This window comes from Rhincodon typus, chromosome 15 (assembly GCF_021869965.1).
Source record: "Rhincodon typus isolate 14 chromosome 15, sRhiTyp1.1, whole genome shotgun sequence".
Lineage (NCBI taxonomy): Eukaryota > Metazoa > Chordata > Chondrichthyes > Orectolobiformes > Rhincodontidae > Rhincodon > Rhincodon typus.
The window spans coordinates 53,134,578-53,155,147 of NC_063346.1; the positions used below are offsets into that span (position 1 = coordinate 53,134,578).

At 43.5% G+C, this 20,570-nt stretch overlaps 1 protein-coding gene across 1 annotated transcript in view; it reads left to right on the forward strand.

Annotated features, from left to right (window-relative positions):
• LOC109936697 (diacylglycerol O-acyltransferase 1-like) overlaps nucleotides 1-20,570 on the forward strand; it is a 173,330-nt gene that overhangs the window by 45,587 nt on the left and 107,173 nt on the right. Inside the window, exon 4 of the mRNA XM_048606009.1 lies at nucleotides 773-858. Within this exon, the coding sequence (XP_048461966.1) occupies nucleotides 773-858 (86 nt within the window). The remainder of the gene's footprint in view (nucleotides 1-772; nucleotides 859-20,570) is intronic.

Sequence of the window (20,570 nt, forward strand, 5' to 3'; positions counted from 1 at the left end):
TCTCAGAGGTAGTAGGAACTGCCGATTAGAGAGATTAGTTGAGCAGCCTTTCCCCATCAGGCTTTATTTAACGTAAGATGCAAATGATCTATTTTACAGATGAAATTCTTCCACCTGACTGCTTAGTGTAAAAACAGTGGAAAATTGGTAACTCTTCTGTGACTAAGCAGTTGTAATTTTTTTTATATTAAACTGTGTTTGTGGCATTTCTTACAGAACAGGAGCTTTTGCCAATCTAAACAATCTGTCTTGAGTTTCAAATTGATCTTTGTATTAAGGGATTTTCAAATCGGCTCCTATTTCTCAGAGACTTTTTAAACTGCCTTGTTAATTCAAACAGGGTCATGTATTTTACATCTCAGGAAAGAGTTGCCGAGATTCCTGGATTTTGAAGGTCTCACGCAGATTTGAATCATACCTGTTGGTTAAAACCGAATCAATCACAGTACTGTTTAATTTTAGACTATTGTTTTCTTCAGTCTATAATTGATTAAATTTGTAAAATATGATTGATAAAAGCTTGGTATGGTAATTTGAATTGCAGTCATTTTATATCCCCCAGAACTGTATGTGTTCTATGACTGAAATTAAAGAACAAACATCAAATCAAAAATGTAGGGCATACACCCCATTATGTTGAACACATTCCTTTCCTCTTTGTTGGAGTTGGTGTACACCCAAATAAACTTTATATTGCAACTTTCTCATTCTACACCGTTTTTAGTTTATAGGTTCAAGTGTAATATTATTGATAACTAAAATATCTTCACAGGTATGGACTCCTCGTGGATCCTGTTCAGATTATAGCATTTGCCTTGAGTGACCCCAACACTTGGCCTGGTTCATATTTGATTATTGGTGAGTGACAGCATGGAGATAAAAATAGTGACTGCAGATACTAAACACAGTTTTAATTTCATCGGATTTACTTTTTATCAACCTTTGTAATTCATCCTTTTAAATAGACTTTAATTTTGTCCAGCGAGTTAATGGCAATCAGTGATATTTTTCATAAAAGAGATTATGTAGTCTTTAGCTTGTATTTATATTTCAGCTAAAACGGAAAATATACAATAGAAAAAATTGTTTTGCCTGGGTTGAAATCGCGGAGGAAGTGAACAGCCTTGGTGTCTTGGACTCTGGCACAATGGGAATGATGAACGTTCTCCTCCAAGCTAATTTAGTGTTCATCCCAGAGCCTCATGAAGTTAGCAAAGAGACTTTGCAACTAGGCAGGAAGACCAGGTTGTGAAATAGTCATCTTTAGGACTACGTGGCAAGAGAGGTCAAATCATGTGATAATTATAAGGCAGTTGTGTGTCAGCTATAATGTGTGACCCATGTGTGGCATGGTGAGCTGTCAGGACAAAGGGGGATAAATAGCATTTGACTTGACACTTTGCAGGAAAAAGGGAGACCAACAATGCCAGGGAGTTGGCCAAGATTGGAGGGGTGGTTGCCAATCTCAAAATGCTAACACTTTGTAAAGAGGATGCCTTGGGGATTGAGGTCAAGAAGAATAGACAGTTGGTTGCAGACTGCAAAGTTGGACTAACCAGCCAGCAAAGAGAGGTTTGGCTCCAACCTAGTGTTGAAATATTGGAACATGTGTGACATGCATGAGCTGTGGTTTCCTAATACATTGAGCTTCTTCTTGATATCTATCTTGTTCTCCACTGCAGGTCATTGCCATAGGCAAAGAAGTCTAAAACCCATAGCAAAAACTGATAACTCCACCTCATTGAAGGGCAATAACACTCACTTTCATCTGCCATTCTCCCATTCTCACAGCTCAGTTACATCATGGACGAATTGGGGGCACGTGCTGGCGATTATTTCATCAAACATGTCCCAGCAGCTATGGGAGACTTTCTTACTCCAAGTCCCAGTGCGTGGAAAGACTGCAGGGATTACATATATGTTGAGCTGCAGGCAGATGACAAACCTCTGGTTTCAGCCACAATAAATGCTTCCAGGTTGAGTAAACACTCTTCATCAGCTGTCAGTGACACCAGAGCTCTCAATGCATGAAGTAGAGGAAGATGCAACTGCCTCAGTGCTGGAGACCCCATTACCCCATACAAGTCCTTGTTCCTCCACAGAATATCCACCTGGGCCGTTGCATGCAACCCTGCATCTCATCACTATCACACCAACAGATGGTGGGCAAAAGTGAAACATTTTGAGGGCGAAATGGTAGCACAGATGTTGAGACACAATAAACTTATGCACATAATTATATATTTCATGTTATTATGTTCACTTGATTACTATATGCATCATGTATTTTTCTGGGACATCCTCAGAGCCAATTTGGACTTGATAATTCATTACTGATAATCTTTGCTGAATGAAATACACTGGAGGTCATCTCACCTGCATAGGCAACAATATAGCATTATGTTAGAGGTCAGGCTTTATTGAATGATAATATGTATGGTGTGAATTGTATTCTCAAGGCCATGTGACTCAGCTGCACATGCAGCATCTTCTAGCATCCCCATAAAGAACTTGGCCAGCTGATTGACCATTGATGAGTGCAAGAAGTATAGTGCTGCTCATGGCATTTACATTGTGGACAAGGAGCAGAGAGGTGTCTCATACTGACTTAATAATTTGAATGTCAATGCACCTTAGGGTAAAGACCTTTGCTATTCACCGTATCTATACCCCTCATGACGTCCTACTCTCCAGTGAAAAGAGTCCCAGCCTATCCAGCCTATTTTTATAACTCAAGCCCTCCATTCTCAGAAACATCCTGGTAAAACACTTCTGAACCCTGTCCAGTTTAGTAATATCCTCCCTATAACAAGGTGACTATAAATGCACACAGTACTCCAGAAGAGGCCTCACCAGGGTCCTGTACAACCTCAAAATGACTTTCCAACGCCTATACTCAAAAGGTCTGAGCAATGAGGACAAGCATGCTAAACGCCCTCTTAACCACCCTGTCTACCTGTGGCACAAATTACAAAGAATTATGTGCCTGAACCTGTAAGGCTCTCTGTTCTACACCACTACACAGGGCCCAGACATTAATTTGTAAGTCCTGCCTGTAGTGATTGTAACAAGGTCAGCCAGATAGACCTCGTAGAATAGAAGTTCCCTGATTGGGGCTGTTAATCTGGTCCAATCAGGGACCCCTGGCTAATTGTCTGACACTCTTGTTCACATCTATGTTCACACTGAGAGCTAGCTCTGATGGAGCTGGATCAGTGTCAAGGACTTTCCACATGTAAATAAAGAGTGACTTGGTGATGGGATACCAGCCTCAGTGGAATTAGTTCAGTGGCGATGAAAGAAAAGCAAGCTCCTGAAGAAATTCGCTTGCAACTGTCGCCTTTTTGAGTTGGGGTAAGCATTTCTGGTATCATGCCATTATTTGGGAAGCTTGACTCATTTGATTCTGCCGTCAAAGACTGGAGCCAGAATGTTTAAAGAATGTGTATTTTTTTTCCCGGCAAATGTCATTGGGGCAGATGAAAATCAAAGAGTAATTCCCCTGACTGCTTGTGGCCCCACACCTTTTTCGGTTACTTTCCCTAAGCTACCAGATACTAAAACCTTTCAAGATTTGACCGATTTATTTAAGGGACATCATGACCCCATGCCTCCTCTAACCTATCAATTTTACTCAGCAATTCGAGAACCAGCAGAATCTATAGTGGGATTTTTGACTAGGTTAAGATTGGTGGCAGAGGCATGTGACTTCAGTTTAATCCTTAATGAGATGCTGAGATACCATTTGGTATGCAGGATCTGTGATATAACTATGCAGTTTTATCACTGTTAGTTTTATCACTGGAAAATTCACAAATGGAGCATATGAGTTGCAGGGCATTCTGATGGAAGTGGACTCCCTCGCCAGTCTGACTGAGCTTTGGAACACCACTTGATTGTAGCCAATTGATGCCTCAGTCAAGACAAATCCTGAGCAAAGGGACTCTAGGTCAGCCTAAAGAAAAACTTCAAAACAAAACAAAGCCAAGCCTCAGCCAAATGGTTAAAATTTTCTTCAGGATTCGGGTCAGCAAGCCATTGTGTTTGCTGCTGGTATGCGGACTTGAGGCAGCAAGAGTCCCACTAGACCTAATTTGGGTAAGGGAACTCAGATTGGTTTCCAGGAGAGTGCACACCCTGGAAAGCCCACCTACAATGGTTTGGAACAGTTAAATTGCTTACTAACATCCAAATTGGAACCAGTCAAAGTATAACATCTGGTTAAGTGGTCACTCAGTTCTAATGGATGTCATTAGGGTGGCACAGTGGCTCAGTGGTAAGCAGTGCAGCCTCACAGGGACCCAGGTTTGATTCCACCCTCGGGCAACTGTCTGTATGGAATTTGCATATTCTCCCCAAGTCTGGGTTTCCTCCGGTTTCCTCCCACAGTCCAGAGATGTGCAGGTTAGGTGGATTGGCCATGCTAAATTGCCCATAGGGTCCAGGGATATGCAGGCTTGGTGAATTAGCCATGGGAATTGAAGGGATAATGTAGGGGGCTAGTTCAGAGTGGAATGCTCTTTGGAGGATTGGTATGGACTTGATGGGCTGAATGACCTGCTTCTGCACTGGAAGGATTCTAGGAATCTATGAATTCTATGACAGGACAAGTGCAGTGCTGGTTTTACACATTTTAAGGATGGCACAGTGGCTTAGTGGTTAGCATTGCTATCTCACAGCACCAAGGACCTGGGTTCGGTTCCACCTCAGGCGACTGTCTGTGTGGAGTTTGCACATTCTCCCTGTGTCTGTATGGGTTTCCTCCAGGTGCTCTGGTTTCCTCCCACAGTCCAAAGATGTGCAGGGCAAGTAGATTGGACATGCTAAATTGTCCATAGTGTTCAAGGATGCTTAGGTTAGGTGGGTTAGATGTGGGAAATGCAGGGGTAGGGGAATGGGTCTGGGTGGGATGCTCTTCGGAGGAGCAGTGTGGACTTGTTGGGCCAAATGGCTTGTTTCCACACTGTAGGAATTCTGTGATTCTATGTCACACCAGTGCGGCTATTTCAGTGATTGCAGAACCAGTCTTTAACAAAATTTGCTCTGGACTGCAACCCTTAAGTTTGTGCGAGACCTCAATTAGACTGCAAGCCTACACCAAGGAACCTATACAGACTAAGGGTACAACTTTGGTTCCAGCCTCTTAAGAGAATCAGCTGGTTATAGTAAAATGCTCAGGCCCAAGCTGGATGGGGCGAAATTGGTTGAGAACAATTCACCTAGATTGGCTGAATATTTTTCAATGAGAAAATGTGTGCCTGAGTGAAGTCCTAATTAAATACCAGGATGTTTTTCAGAACGGTCTAGGGACTATCAAAGGAGCCAAGGCTGCCTTGCATCTTGACTACGAAACAATTCCACAATTCTGCAAGGCCAGCCCAGTGCCATTTGCCTTACCGGCAAAAGTAGAGGCAGAAATCAGAATTCTGGAAAGCAAAGTAATCATCAAACCAGTCCAGTTTGCGGAATATACAGCACCGGTCATACCGATCATGAAGCCTGATGGTTCAGTTCACTTTTGTGAGGATTTTAACCAATTGATAAACCACTTTTCACAACTGGATAAATACCCAATTCCTTGCATAGAGAATTTATACACAAAGCTGGTGGGGGGCTGTCCTTCTTGAAGCTGGACATGAACCATGCGTACTTGCAGCTACAATTAGATTCCCAGAAGTATGCTATAATTAATACCCACAAGGGTTTGTACCAGTATACAAGACTGCCATTTGGGGTATTATCAGCCTGTGCAATTTTTCAGTGGACGATGGAGAACATTTCACAAGGTCTACCCAAGGTCGCCATTTGTCTAGATTATGTGCTGATAACAGTGAAGACCAATAAGAGTACTTGGAGAAGTTAGACACAGTCCTTAGACATTTCTCCCAGGTGGATGTACACCTTAGGAGGGAAAATCTGTCTTCCAGGCACCCCAAGTGACCTTCTTGGGTGACAGAGTTGACAAGACCAAGTTACACCTGTTGGAAGATAAAGTGAGAGTGACAAAAGGTGCCTGGGCTTCCATGTCTGCGCTGGAGCTTAGGTCTTTCCTTGGATTGATGAATTATTACAGAAAGATCATAAATAACCTGGCCTCCATCCTGGCACCTTTGCATAAACTTTTTATAAAAGGGCCAGCCTTGGAAATGATGTTGTAACCAAACAGTTGTTTTCAGGGAAGTAAAGAAACAGCCATCACCCTCTAAAGCATTGACTCACTATGATCACAAGTGAGATCTGTTATTGACATGCAATACCTTCTGTCTTGGACCGCAGCAAGTATCCAAGTAGTTGTTTTCAGATTCGGGTAAATAAGAGAAGGCTTGACAACAGCAATTTGCTTAAATTTGCTAAGTAATAATAATGATTATAGTGGTAACAACAAATAATTATAGTAGTAAAAATAAATAGAAGAGAAGAAAGAAAAAGCAACATGTCTCAAGCCCTTCTGCCTGTTGAGGGCCCCTCAATCAATGTCTGGTCTGGAGGCTTAGGTTCGTTCCTAGCACTGTTCACGATTCTGAGCGAAGTCCGGCTCCTTGGAACGAAACTCTGACTTATACGGTGTAACAAATAGCCAGCACAAAGAAAGCAGATACAAAAAGACAAAACTGCTGGCTAGTACAGAAAACACAGGGTGGGAAAACAAGCTGCAAGTGTTGTCTTCGGCTCATAAAGGAATGTTCACAGGACTCATCAAAGGTGATACAGCTTGTCGAGTATCATCCTAAACTTTCCCAGCTTATTTTCCATCCTGTACAATCTATTTTCCCATGCAGTTGTCGAATATCATCATTACCTTTTAATCTTTCGGCCCATTCTATACACCTTCCCGTGTGGGATCAGGGTAGTATTTGCTCATAGGTGGCCCAATGGAGAGGAACGCCCAATAGTGTATGCATTCAGTACCTTGGCTACTGTTGAACGTAAATATGTCCAGATAGAGAAGGAAGGTTTGACGATCATATTTGGAGTTAGGAGGTTCCACCAATCCCTTTACGCAAATAGATTTATATGGCCCACAAACCCCTGCTAGGTCTACTTAAAGAAGACAATGCAATGCTCCCATAGCTTCAGGCTACATTCAGCGGTAGGCTCTAATACTAAGTGCATATAATTACAACTTAGAACACCTTCCAGGGGGCCAAATCTCAAATGCGGATGCATTGAGTCGCCTCTCACTGGCAGATACATCACAGGTGGCACCAACACTGGAAGAGTCCATAATGGTTTTAAATTTTCTGGAGACACTTTCAGTCAAAGCTGACGATATCAGACTTTGGATGCAGAAAGACCTGGTCCTGGCAAAACTGAAACAGCTGGTGGTGAAGGGGAAAACCAAAGGGCCGTCACATCCAGAATTGAAAGTTTATTGGATCCAGAGGGACCAGCTCACAGTAGAGGACTGCATATTATTATGAGGAGTGAGAGTGATTGTCCCGACCAAAGGTTGCCACCAGATACTGGCTGAACTCTACTAGGGTCATCCAGGGGTTTCTAAAATGAAAATGTTGGCGAGAAGTTATGTTTGGTGGCCAGGATCGGACTCAGACATAGCTGTGTTGGTGGGGCAATGCCCAGAGTGCTAACAGAGACAAAAATTACCACCAGCAGCTCCATACATTTGTGGGAATGGCCGATAAACCCTGTACTCAGTTACATGTTGGCTGTGCAGGTCTTTTCATGGGCTCAATGTTCTTAGTTATTATGAATGCCCACTCAAAGTGCCTGGACTGTTTATTCGTCAAACACAGGCGACGATAGAAAAACTGCAAGCATCTTTTCCAATACACGGACTCCCAAAAGCGTTAAAATCACATAACGTGCCATTGTTTACCAGCAGGGATCACAGTGCAGAAGCAGGCCATTCGGCCTATCGAGTCCACACCAACTCTCCAAAGAGCATCCCCCCCAGACACAACCCCTCCCCACTCCAGGGAATTTGAATATTTCCTAAAGTCAAATGGTATTCAACATATAAGGACAGCTCCATATCATCCAATAGCAGGAAAAGCAGTCCAAACCCTGAAGACATGCTTAAACAGACTACAGCTTCACTAGATACCAAACCAGCCCAGTTCCTCTTTGATTTTCAGGGGACAAAGTTTGGAGTAGGAATCATGGAAGGCCCTGCATAGGTAAGAGGCATGGTCACCATGAGGTCAGGTCCGGTGACGTATAAATTTGGTGTAGGTCCTGAGAAAACACGTGGATCATATGAATGCTGCAAACCCAGAAACGGTGCGGGAACAAAATGTGCCCTGCTCTCTGACAGCCTTTCTGACTGTTCTCACTCTCCATTAAGCGTTGAAGATACCTCAGAATCTGAGATGGACATGCTGGATGTCACTACCTTGATGCCTTTGCTGCCTGAAAAAGGGAATGAGTGTTTTCCAAGACACTCTGGGCACAAGAGGCGAGCTGCTGTGTGTTACACGCTGCCCATATCAGAGGCAAAGTTGAAGGAACCTGACCCAGTGCTAAACTGCCCCCAGAGGAGCCTATGTCCTCGGACTCAGGGGGAGGGATGTAGTGATTGTTATTAGGTCAACCAGGTGGACCTCATTTAATGTAAGTTCCCTAACTGGGGTTGTTAATCTGGTCTAATCAGGGAGCCCTGCTTGACAGATAAGAATAAGAGTGTCAGACATCCTGTTCACTCCGAGAGCTGGCTCTGAGGGAGCTGGATCAGTGTCAAAGAATTTCCATGTGTAAATAAAGGGTGACTTGGTGAAAGAATACTGACCTCTGTGGAGTTATTTCACTGGCCTTGTTTGTTTTATCAAAATGCAATACCTTGCATTTATCCAAATTATACTCCATCTGCCACTCAAATTTTACATTTGTTTTCAAAAAAAGAAGGCTGAATCAGGCAACTACAGACTGGTTAGCCCCAGTTTGCTGATAGAAAAACCTCCTGGGACTAGTGAAGAAACATGAGTGAATATTTAGAAAGCTGTGAGCTATCAGGGACAATCAACATGACCTTAAAAGCCATGTATGAAAGTAACAATGAATGTATACAAGATACTGGCGAGATAATAATTGAAAGTGTGTGCCAGATAGGCACACAGACCTGACTCCATTGCTCTTATCATTGGTGCTCAGTCCCTCACTCCAGATGACGCGACTCTGCAAGCAGACATGGAGGTGCCAGTAAGCACACAAGTGTAACCACATACAGCACCCCCCCTCCCCTGCAGAAACCAAAGATGATCAGCCCCTCCATCTCCACCCTGTCTGCAAACCTGTGGGAATTCAAGCTGACAAGCATGTCTGGACTCTAGCCACTGACACATTGGGGTCATCCATCCAAAATCCAAGATTTTTTTAATTCATTCACAGGGCGAGGGCATTGCTGGCTAGGTAGCATTTATTGCCCATACCGAATTGCCCAGAAGGCATTTCAGAGTCAACCACATTGCTGTGGGTCTGGAATCACATGTAGGCCAGACCAGGTAAGGATGGCAATTTCCTTCCCTGAAGGACATTATAGTGAACCAGATGGGTTTTTCCAACAATCAACAATGGATTTACAGTCATCATTAAACCTTTAATTCCAGATATTTTTTGAATTCAAATTCCACCATCTGCTGTGGCGGGATTGGAACCCAGATCCCCAGAACATTATCTGGGTCTGTAGATTGACAGTCCAGTGATGATACCACTCGGTCATCACCTCCCTAATTGACAGGTTTCCTGTACCTCAGCTGTATGCCCTGGGATTGTACATTGAGTGGGAGGAAAAGGAAAAATAGAAACATTCTGCGAGCACATAGGTGGCATCTGTGAAACTTCACTGTAAAGACATTATCAGATTTGTAAATATATGTTCACTTTTCATTTTCAGCTAGATAAGCAACTGTTATTTCAGGAGCAACTATAAGAACAAAGGTACAAAAGCTAGCTATCCTTCATGCCATATGATGTTCTAACCCTACTCTTTCCATAGCACCCATACAACATAGAACAGCACAGCACAGTACAAGCCCTTCGGCCCACGATGTTGTGCCGAACTTTTACCCTAACCCTAATATTACTCCACCCCTACCTATACTATCATCCATATGCCGATCTAATAGCCGCTTAAATGCCCCTAATGAGGCCGACTCCACTACCCTCTCCGGCAATGCATTCCACGTCCCGACCACTGTCTGAGTAAAGAACCTAATTTCTCCCCTATATCTGCCTCCACTCACTTTAAAACTATGCCCCCTCTTAATAGCTACCTCCACCCCAGGAAAAAGTCTCTGGCTGTCCACTCTATCTATCATTTTGTACACCTCTATCAAGTCACCTCTCATCCTTCGTCATTCTGAAGAGAAAAGCCCTAGCTCTCTCAACCTTTCCTCATAAGATCTTCCCTCCATTCCAGGCAACATCCTGGTAAATCTCCTCTGCACCTTTTCCAATGCTTCCACATCTTTCCTGTAATGAGGCGACCAGAACAGGACACAATACTCCAGATGTGGCCGAACCAGGCTTTTGTATAGCTGGAGCATAACTTCACGGCTCTTGATTTCAATCCCTCTATTAATGTGAGCTAGCACACCATACGCCTTCTTAACAACTCTGTCCACCTTGGTGGCAGCTTTCAGGGAACTGTGGACATGAACCCCAAGATCCCTGTGCTCCTCCACACTGTCAAGAATCTTTCCGTTAACCCTGTATTCTGCTTTTAAGTTTGTCCTTCCAAAATGAATCACCTCACACTTTTCAGGGTTAAACTCCATCTGCCACTTCTCAGCCCAGCTCTGCATCCTATCAATGTCCGTTTGTAACTTAGAATAGCCCTCTGCACTGTCCACAACTCGACCCACCTTCATATCATCCACGAACTTACTAATCCACCCTTCCACTCCTTCATCCAAATCATTTACAAAAATCACAAATAGAAGAGGACCCAGAACAGATCCTTGTGGTACACCACTCGTAACTGAGTACCATGTTGAATATTTTCCGTCCACTACCACCCTTTGGATTCAGAATTGACTGGCTCTTAGAAGACAATCTGCCACATTTCCCCCTATCCCATGCCTCCTTACCTTCTGCATAAGCCTACCATGGGTAACCTTATCAAACACCTTACTTAAATCCATGTATACCACATCCACTGCTCTACCTTCATCCATGTGTTTGGTCATCTCTTCAAAGAATTCAATAAGGTTTGTGAGGCATGATCTACCCCTCACAAATCCATGCTGACTATCACGAATCAAACTATGCCTTTCATGTACGCATGAAACTTTGGCAGGATTGAATGATGGAATATCAGATGTATTCTTAACTCTTATTAAACAGGAAAAGTGTAAAATGGTTAGATCAGTAAGTTGCATTTGCAGAAGGGATTCCACAGGGGATGTGACATCTGCAGCACCAAAACATTTACAGTCAATGAAAGATGACTTCACACATCTCAGTCTCATTGAAAGAGGTTGACAAGTCATGCATGGATTGCTTTTGCTGACAATGCTATGCTTACAGACGGTGAAGCTGTCACTGATGAACAACCTCATATTCCTACATGGATCTTGTTTATTGTCCGTCACATGGCCTTGTTACGATCAGAGCAAAGCATCCAAGGATTATGCAGTGATCTCTGTCTGCACTGAACTGAAATGAAGTGCCAGACCTGACCAACAGGGAAACCTCACGTTGAGGAGACATCTTATTTTCCATGTTGGCACCAGTAGAGGAAGATGTTGCATTGCAGAAATGCTGGGCATCATAATATGACGTCATAAACAAATATAGCACCACTACCTCTCTCATCTTTATGGCATTCTATGGAAGATGTACGACTGTGGGTTTCCTGCATGTTTGTTGTATCGTGAGGACACCTTTGGCTGGGATCTCTGCATTAAGAGGCTGCACCATATCTATTGGAGGTTCATGCTGGTCCTAGGCTTCCACATGCATGTGGACGCTATTCATGCAGTGAATGCAGATGGCAACAGCTTTTGTACCTGTCTCCTTTGGCATTGGTTCTAAAGAGCCTGTGTAGATGTTATCAGAAACAGCAGCTCCTCAGTAATGTGATCATTAAGCTGTGCCATGCATAAAATAACATTTAAACAGCATTCTCAAAACATTGGGACATGAAGGCGTCAACAAGAAGCGCTATAGGATGCCTATAAATGGACCTTGCATATTGGTGACCTGATTCAGAAGTATGTGGTAAAATCCATCTTTTAATAAACAGCAGGTAAAGCATAAAAATATCAAACCAGTAAGCTGTACCAGCAGTTAGGATTAAAACAGGTGATGCTGACCTCTGCAATTTCAAAACATTTACAATCTATGAAAGATGACTTCAAACAACATGATTCCATTGAATAAGATTCACAAGTATCTTCTGCCTGTGTTTGGCCAATGCTGCTGCACTGTAGGATACTGAAGATGCTGTTCCTTTTGAAGAGTGACTCGTTTTCTGATCTGATTGTTGATCAATACATGTGGTCTCAAAACAAAATAGACATGTCTTTAACCTGTACTGTGATAACATCCGTTTAACGTTATTGTACACTGAACAGCTTTCATGCAACAATGGCCTTCATTGTCCAAGTGCACTGGGAATTCCTAGAGGCCTGGCTTTCAACCCGTAATACAATCAACAAACATGTGGAATTAGACCTCATACACAAACCCACTCAAAAAAGAACTGGAAATGACACAACCCAACTTAACGAACCAGATCATATAAATTCCAAGCATAGTAGAATAGTATGTTGGCTCAGTGGTTAGCACTGCTGCTTCACAGTGCCAGGAACCCCGGTTCAATTCCACCCTCAGGTGACTGTCTGTGTGGAGTTTGCACATTGCCGGCTTTGGTTTCCTCCGGGTGCTCTGTTTTCCTCCCACAGTCCAAACTTGTGCAGGCTGGTGAATTGCCCAAAGTGTTCAGGGATGTGTAGATTAGGTGGGTTGTAGGGAGATGGGTCTAGGTGGGATGCTCTGAGGGTTGGTGTGGACTTGTTGGGCCCATGGGCCTTTTTCCACACTGTAGGGATTTTATGATGAACATCGCTTCATCGGAGGCCGCACTGATGATGTTACCTCGCATGGTGATGAAACATCTGTATGATAACCAGCCAGCTTGGTGAGCAAGCCAAGAACCTCTTCCACAACCTGAGCTACAAATCTTCGCAATAACCTTAAGCACTGTCTCGTAAAAAAATGAACCTTGATCTGCTCACTTTGAGTGAGGTTACAGACATTTTTCATTTTGATTGTGCATTTGCCTTTGAGACGGGGACAGAAGGCTTCACAGAGTGAGTTGGAGGCTTATCCTCTCAATTTACGTGATCCCCATACCTTCATGTTTCTTTCTGGCTTGACTTTCCTGTCAACTCCAACTGCTTTGATTTTCCCTACATTTCCACCCAACTCTTTTATGTAATTATTCATCACCTATTTTAGTGGGGAGGCAATAGCCTAGTGGTGAGACCGAGAAAACGTTCTGGGTTCTGATCCTGCCATGACAGATGGTGGAATTTGAATTCAATAAAAAATATCTGGAATTAAGAATCTAATGATAAAAATTAATTCGTTGCCGATTGTTGGAAAAATCCCATCTGATTCACTAATGTCCTTTAAGGAAGGAACTGCCATCCTTACCTGGTCTGGCCGACATATGACTCCAGACCCACAGCAATGTGGTTGACTCTCAACTGCCCTCTGGGCAACTGGGATGGGCAATAAATGCAGCTTAAAAGCAACACCCTTATCCCATGAATGAATTTTTTAAAAATCACCTGAGCACGAAACATCGAGCTTAGTTATGGCAAACAAAGTTGTGCATTGTCCATCTGCATTGGATCGGGCTAGTGGTGACTGTTGATGATGTTCGCCTCCAACCGTAGCACCATTACCCTCCCACACTCAATTGTATCCTACCCTTATGTGTTAGATTACTCCCCATCACAACTATTGTCCCCTCTGCATCCCCATATACTACCTCCAATCCTGTCAATTCATGTTCCCAACATTTCTGCCACAGCAATTACTCCTAGTAATTCCCCATGACAGTCAATTGAGAATAATTGAAGCTGTCTGAATAGATGAGTTCAGCTCCCACAGAAGCAGGACTTTTTTAGTTTTAGCCTTCAGTAGCAGTTGCTGGGGTCTTGAGGCTAGATGTGAAAGCTCTTATTCCTCTCTCTGTTACAGCTAAAACCTGGGGTTCTCTGCTAGAATTACAAGTGAGACAATCTGTTTTACTGAATTTGCCTTTACCAAGGATGTGTTTGTGAGATGTCACTATATTGGAACCATTAATTAGTAGTACCAAAATGTCTATTATTTTGTTAAGCATTTCAATACAGTTATAGTTAAGCCAATTCTTTTGTTTTTATTTTGTCTGTATTTTAACTGTAGTGTAAGAATTAAGTGTGTTTTGCTTAACATCAGGTAGTTTGATCAATCGAATTGCATCTGAAACGCAAAACCTTACACTTACGTTTAAAATAAGAAAAAGTTAGGGTCCAGGTTATTGATGGCTATTGGGGGGCCTACAGTATAATCCTATTAGAGTGATTGCACCGATCTTATTTCTGAACTCAACCCATATTGTCTCAGTGGATGAGCCCTCCAATATGTCCTCTTTCAGTGCAGATGTGACATTCTCCCTAATTAGTAATGCAACTCCTCCACCTCTTTTACCTTCCTATCTGTCTTGTCTAAAACAATGAAACATTGGAACATTGAGCAGCCAGTCTAAACATGGAATTCAGCAGATTTAAAATCTCCCCACCCCCGGCCTCATCCCATATCTGACTCTCCCTCTCATTCCTGCCTCCTTGACCTGACGCAGCCTGTCCATCTTCTCTCCCACCTATGTACCCTCCCACCCCACTGGCCAATCCTCACCACTACCTACGCTCACCTATTACCATCCCACCTACCTTGTCCAGCCCCACCCCTCCTCTTTCTATTTACTTCTGAACTCCCTTCCCTCTCGCTTCCTGAAGAAGGGTCCCCACCTGAAACGTTAACTTTCCTGCTCCTCTGATGCTGCCAGGCCTGCTGTGTTTTTCCAGCTCCATACTGTGTTATCTCTATCCTTGAGGTCCTGCTTTTCAGCCCCTTTCCTAACTCACTGTGCTCACTCCGCAGAACCTCATCCCGCTTTCTATCTATGTCATTGGTACCAATGTGCACAACAACCTCTGGCTGCTTACCCTCCCCATTAAGAATTTCATGCAACTGCTCAGAGACATCCTTGACCCTGGCATCAGGGAGGCAATATACCATCCTGGAGTCTCAAATGCTACCACATAAACAACTGTCTGTGCCCCTCACTAACGAGTCTTCTAACACTATCACTCGCTTCGACCTTGCCCAACCCTGCTCGACAGCAGATCCAGTTGTGATTACGCAAGCCTGGCTGCTGCTGTTATATTCCCCTGAGAGGCTATCTCCCCTAACAGTATCCGAAAAAGTGTACCTGTTAGAGAGGGGAATAGCCACAGAACTACCTGCCTGTCTCTTCTGATGGTCACCCATCTACCTAACTGAACCTGTGGTGTGACCACCTCACTGTAACTAGTATCTATCACACACTCTGCCCCCTGTATGCTCCTCAGTGAGTCCAACTGCCACGTCAACAGAACAACGCAGTCTGTGAGGAGCTGCAGTCAGTCATACTTCCTGCAGACATAGTCGTCGGGGACACTAGACTGCTGTCTGATCTCCCACATTTGGCAGGAGGAGCGCACCACTACCCAACTGCCATCTCTGCCCTTTTGCACTGAGAAATATATAAGAATCTTACATCAAGGAACAAATAGGTAGGCAGGTTATGAAAAGATGCAATAAAAATAGAGTTGCCACAGTGGGCGACTTTAACTTCCCCAATATTGACTGGGACTCCCTTAGCACAAGAGGCTTAGACAGGGCAGAATTTGTTAAGTGGATCCAAGAGGGTTTCTTGAAACAGTATGTGGATAGTGCAACTGGAGGAGGGGTCATACTGGATCTTATACTGGCTAATGAGCTTGGCCAGGTGACTTCAGTGGGAGAGATATCTATGAAAAAGGATAAGTCAGGACCTTCTGGCAAGGTACTAAATTGAGGAAGGCCAAATTACGTCAGTTTTAGGCAGGAGCTAGGGTGTGTTAATTGGGAGGAGCTGTTATCAGGAAAGTCCCCATTTGATATGTGGAAATTGTTTAAAGATCTGCTGGTGAATGTTCACGACTGGCATGTACTAGTAAGAAGGAAGGATAAGGATGGCAAAGTATGGGACCCTTGGATAATGAGGAGGGTTATGAATTTAGATAAAAGGGAAAAAAAACAGGCATATGTAAAGTTTAGAAAGCTAAAGACAGACAGGGCTCATGAGGAATATAAAGAAATCAGGAAGGAACTCAAGAAGGGAATCAGGAGAGCAAGAAGGGGCTACGAAATGACCTTGGCAAGTAGGTTTAAAGAGAATCCCAAGGCATTCTATAAATATAGTAAAATCAAGGATAACTATGGAGAAAGTAGGATCACTCAAGGTTAAAGGAGGGAACTTGTGCTTGGAGGCAGAGGATGGGGGTGAGATCCTAAATGAGTACTTTGCATCAGTATTCACCCTGGAGAAGGATATGGAGGATAGTGAGATTTGTGTGGAGCATGCTAATATGCTATGGCATTTTGAGATCAACAAAGAAGTGATGTTGCGTCTCTTGAAGAACATTAGGTTAGATAAGTCCCTAGGGCCTGATGGTATCTACCCCAGGTTTTGAGAGAGTCAAGAGAGGAGATTGATAGGGCCTTGACCGAGATCTTTGTATCCTTGCTAGCCACTGGAGAGGTCCTGGAAGACTGGTGAATAGCTAATGTTGTTCCTGTGTTCAAGAAGGTAAATAGGGATAATCCAGGAAACTATAGACCGGTGAGTCTCACATCGGTGGTTGGGAAGCTATTAGAGACAATTCTCAGGGATAGGGTTTACACGCATTTGGAAAAGCATGACCTAATTAGGGACAGTCAGCATGGCTTTGTGCAGGGCAGGTCATGTCGTACTAACTTGATTGAATTTTCGAGGAGATGACAAAGGTGATCAATGAGGGTAGAGCAGTGGATTTTATCTACATGCAGTAAAGATTTTAACAAGGTGCCTCATGGTACGCTCATCCAGAAGATTAAGATGCATGGGATCCATGGTGACTTAGCTGTATGGATTCAGAATTGGCTTGGCCATAGAAGGCAGTAGGTAATGGTGAAACGTTGTTTTCAGGCTGGAGATCCATGACTGGTGGCCTTCCACAGGGATCCGTACTGGGACCTCTGCTGTGATATATTTATATATATATATTAAAAAATGACTTGGATGAAAATGTGGATGGGTGGGTTAGCAGGCTTGCAAACGATACAAAGATCGGTGGAGTCGTTGGTAGTGTAGAAGCTTGTCAAAGGATTCAACGGGATCTAGATCTGTTGCCGATATGGGCAGAGATGTGGCAGATGGAGTTAAATTCAGGTAACTGTGAGGTTCTGCACTTTGGGAGATCAAATGTTAAAGAAAAATATACAGTTAATGGCAGGACCCTGAACAGCATTTAGTACAGAGGAATGTTGGGCTTCAAGTCCACAGCTTCCTGAATGTGGCCATGCACATAGATAGGGTGGTAAAGGTGTATGACATGCTTGGCTTTATTGGCCGGGAAATTGAGTACAAGAGTCAGGATGTCATGTTGCAACTTTAGAAGACTTGGATTAGGCCATACTTAGAGTACTACTTTCAGTTCCGGTCACCAAATTACAGGAAGGATATGGAGGCTTTGGAGAGGGTGCAGAAGAGGTTTACCAGGATGCTGCCTGGATTAGAGGGTATGAAGTATGAGGAGAGGCTAGAAAAACTTGGGTTGTTTTCTCTGGAGCAGCGGAGGCTGAGGGAAGACTTTTATAGAAGTCTGTAAAATTATGAGATGCATAGATAGTCAACATCTTTTCCCCTGAGTTGAAATGTCAAAAACTAGGGGCAATGCATTTAAGGTAAGAGGGAGAAAGTTCAAAGGAGATGTGAGGAGCAAGTTCTTTACACAGAGAGTAGTAGGAGTGTGGAACGCGCTGTTGGGGTGGTGGTGGAGGTAGAAACGGTAGGGGCATTTAAGATACTTTTAGATACCCACATGAATATGCAAGGAATGGAGGGATATGGTCTAAGGGCAGACAGAGGGATTAGTTTAATTTGGCGTCATATTCGGCACAACATCATGAGCCGAAGGGCCCGTTCTTGTGCTGTACAGTTCTATGTTGTATGCTATCTTTTTAATATATTTTGAGGGGGTTTGCTCTGGTCCACAACACTATTAACAGACCCCAGACTGACCACGGCCACTCCCTGACTTGCTTAGAAACAGGGGCCCAAGTTAGAAAGACAGGTCCAACTGATGAATAATTAGATTAACTCCCTGAACTGTAGTGATGTAGTCTTCCACACTGATCAACCCAAGCACCAGACTGATATTTGACAATGCCCTTGACTTAACTGTGCTATTACCTACTGACTGATGAGAGTCCATCTTGACTTGAATAAGCACGACTCCCACAAGACTTTGAAATATGGCTCTTTGGTTGAAGCACATTCAGGACATAGATGTAGCATGGTCCTGTACAGAAACATGTCCACTAGCGTGACTGATAATTGCTGACAAACATGATAAGTTGCCTGTTTGTGTGGCTGTGCTAAAAGGCAAGGCAAAACAGAAATACTGTAAGTAAGTTCTGAGTGAGGCAACAAAGCACAATAAGGCAAGGCAGAGATGCTCTGAGCATTCAAGTACACATAAAGCGAATGAGCACTAAGAGTGCAAGCTAACAGCTCTAAACTTCACCCTGCTCTGATGTATGACATGGGTTCTTGACCCTGTGTATAAAGTGGCCTGGCAGCGCCATTGCAAGGAAATTTGTCATATGCTCCAAAATGCAGCATTGAGTTGATGAATGTAGAGGTAGACAAACAGAAGGCTGGAAGAACACAGCAAGCCAGGCAGCATCTGGAGGAAAGGAGAAGTCAATGTTTTGGGTATTACCCTTCTTCAGGACTGGATTTGGGGGAGCTGCAAATAAAGATTGAGGGGAAAGGGTAGCGGTATGGTGGTGATAGCTGGACGGTGGTCGTAGGTACGACCTGGTTGGTCGATGGGATGGATGAATCTAGTTGGTGGCTGAAAGGGAGGTGGAATGGGAGGGAGGAGGTGGGGCTGGAAAGGGAGTTGGGGGATAGGTGGGAAGGTTATTTGAAATTAGAGAACTCAATGTTGAGTCCTCCAGTCTGTAGGTGCCCAGACAAAGATAAGGTGTTATTGCACAAATTTGCATTCTGAGTTGCTGTGACACTGGAGGAGGTTGAGGTCGAGGTCGAGGACGGGCATGCCGGAGGAGGCGTGAATGTAGAGGTGTGCTAAAATAATTTCAAGAGGCCGGTGCATGTCCAATGCCAGGCTCGTTGGACAAAAGATGCAGGCAGTTGCTACCTTTAGAGTGTCCCTGAGATGACGGAGACTGCATGTCAAGAGTGGAAACCTGGAGGAGCTAGTGATGAGCTAGAACCTCCAGGTACCTGCTCAGACTTTCATGACTAAAATTGTTGCTGAATAGTTTTTCTCTGTCGTCTGGGAGGATCGTAAACTACATATCAATGAGGTGAGAATAGATAATAATGCATGCAAATAGGCCTCTTGCTGCTCACTAGTGAGATTCTCATCTTCCCATTCAAACCTAGAAACGAAAATCAGATTTTTTTCCTCGATGTCAAGAATCTCATTTTTCCAAATCCTGCATATTTTCCCAACTGATTCACCCATGCCATTCACAGGCTGGGAGAATTCCATCTGTAGTGTCCCATGTAAGGCCAAACTCCCAAAGGAATAAGCCACCTGACATAAATATCCTCTACTGTTCCCTGCCCTTTAAATATGATCGATCCTCCAGGCTGCTATTTTTGCGTGATCAGTGCTACTGATCCCATTTCTTCCACACTTGCTTGGGTTACTGCAGTCCTTGCAGTAGCCACTGCTTCTGGTGACTCGGCTGGGACTGGTGGCATTCAGATTGACTAGAAGTTGTTTAAGGCAAAAAAAATGTCTTTTTTCTGGGGTGGCAAGCACAATCTCAGGCAAGTAATTAATTGCTAAAGCCACTGAAAGCCTTAGTCTTTCCAAGATCAACAGAAACAACTAACAACTCACTCCTGACTTTCCAGCCAGTGGACTTAGCCAATCTTTTGACATTAAATCTCATTTATTGTGCAATTTTGGTGCACTTCCCCCTACAAACAAATAGACACACACTCTCATACTCACATACACATAGGAATGTACTGGAATCACATAATTCTCTAGGAAAATGCTAAGAATGATGGTGCTCAAGGGAAAGTTGAAATGATGTTATAGTGGGGAAAAGACTGAGGCTGTGCTTTTTTAAGCAAGAAGATTAAATAGATATGTACAAAATTACGAAAGCTTGTGAAAGGGTAAATATTTCTATTGAGATTGGTATACGAATAAAGGAGATTTTTTAATTGTATGTGAAAAACATGATAAAATATAGTGCAAGCAAATAAACTAACAGAGTAGGTA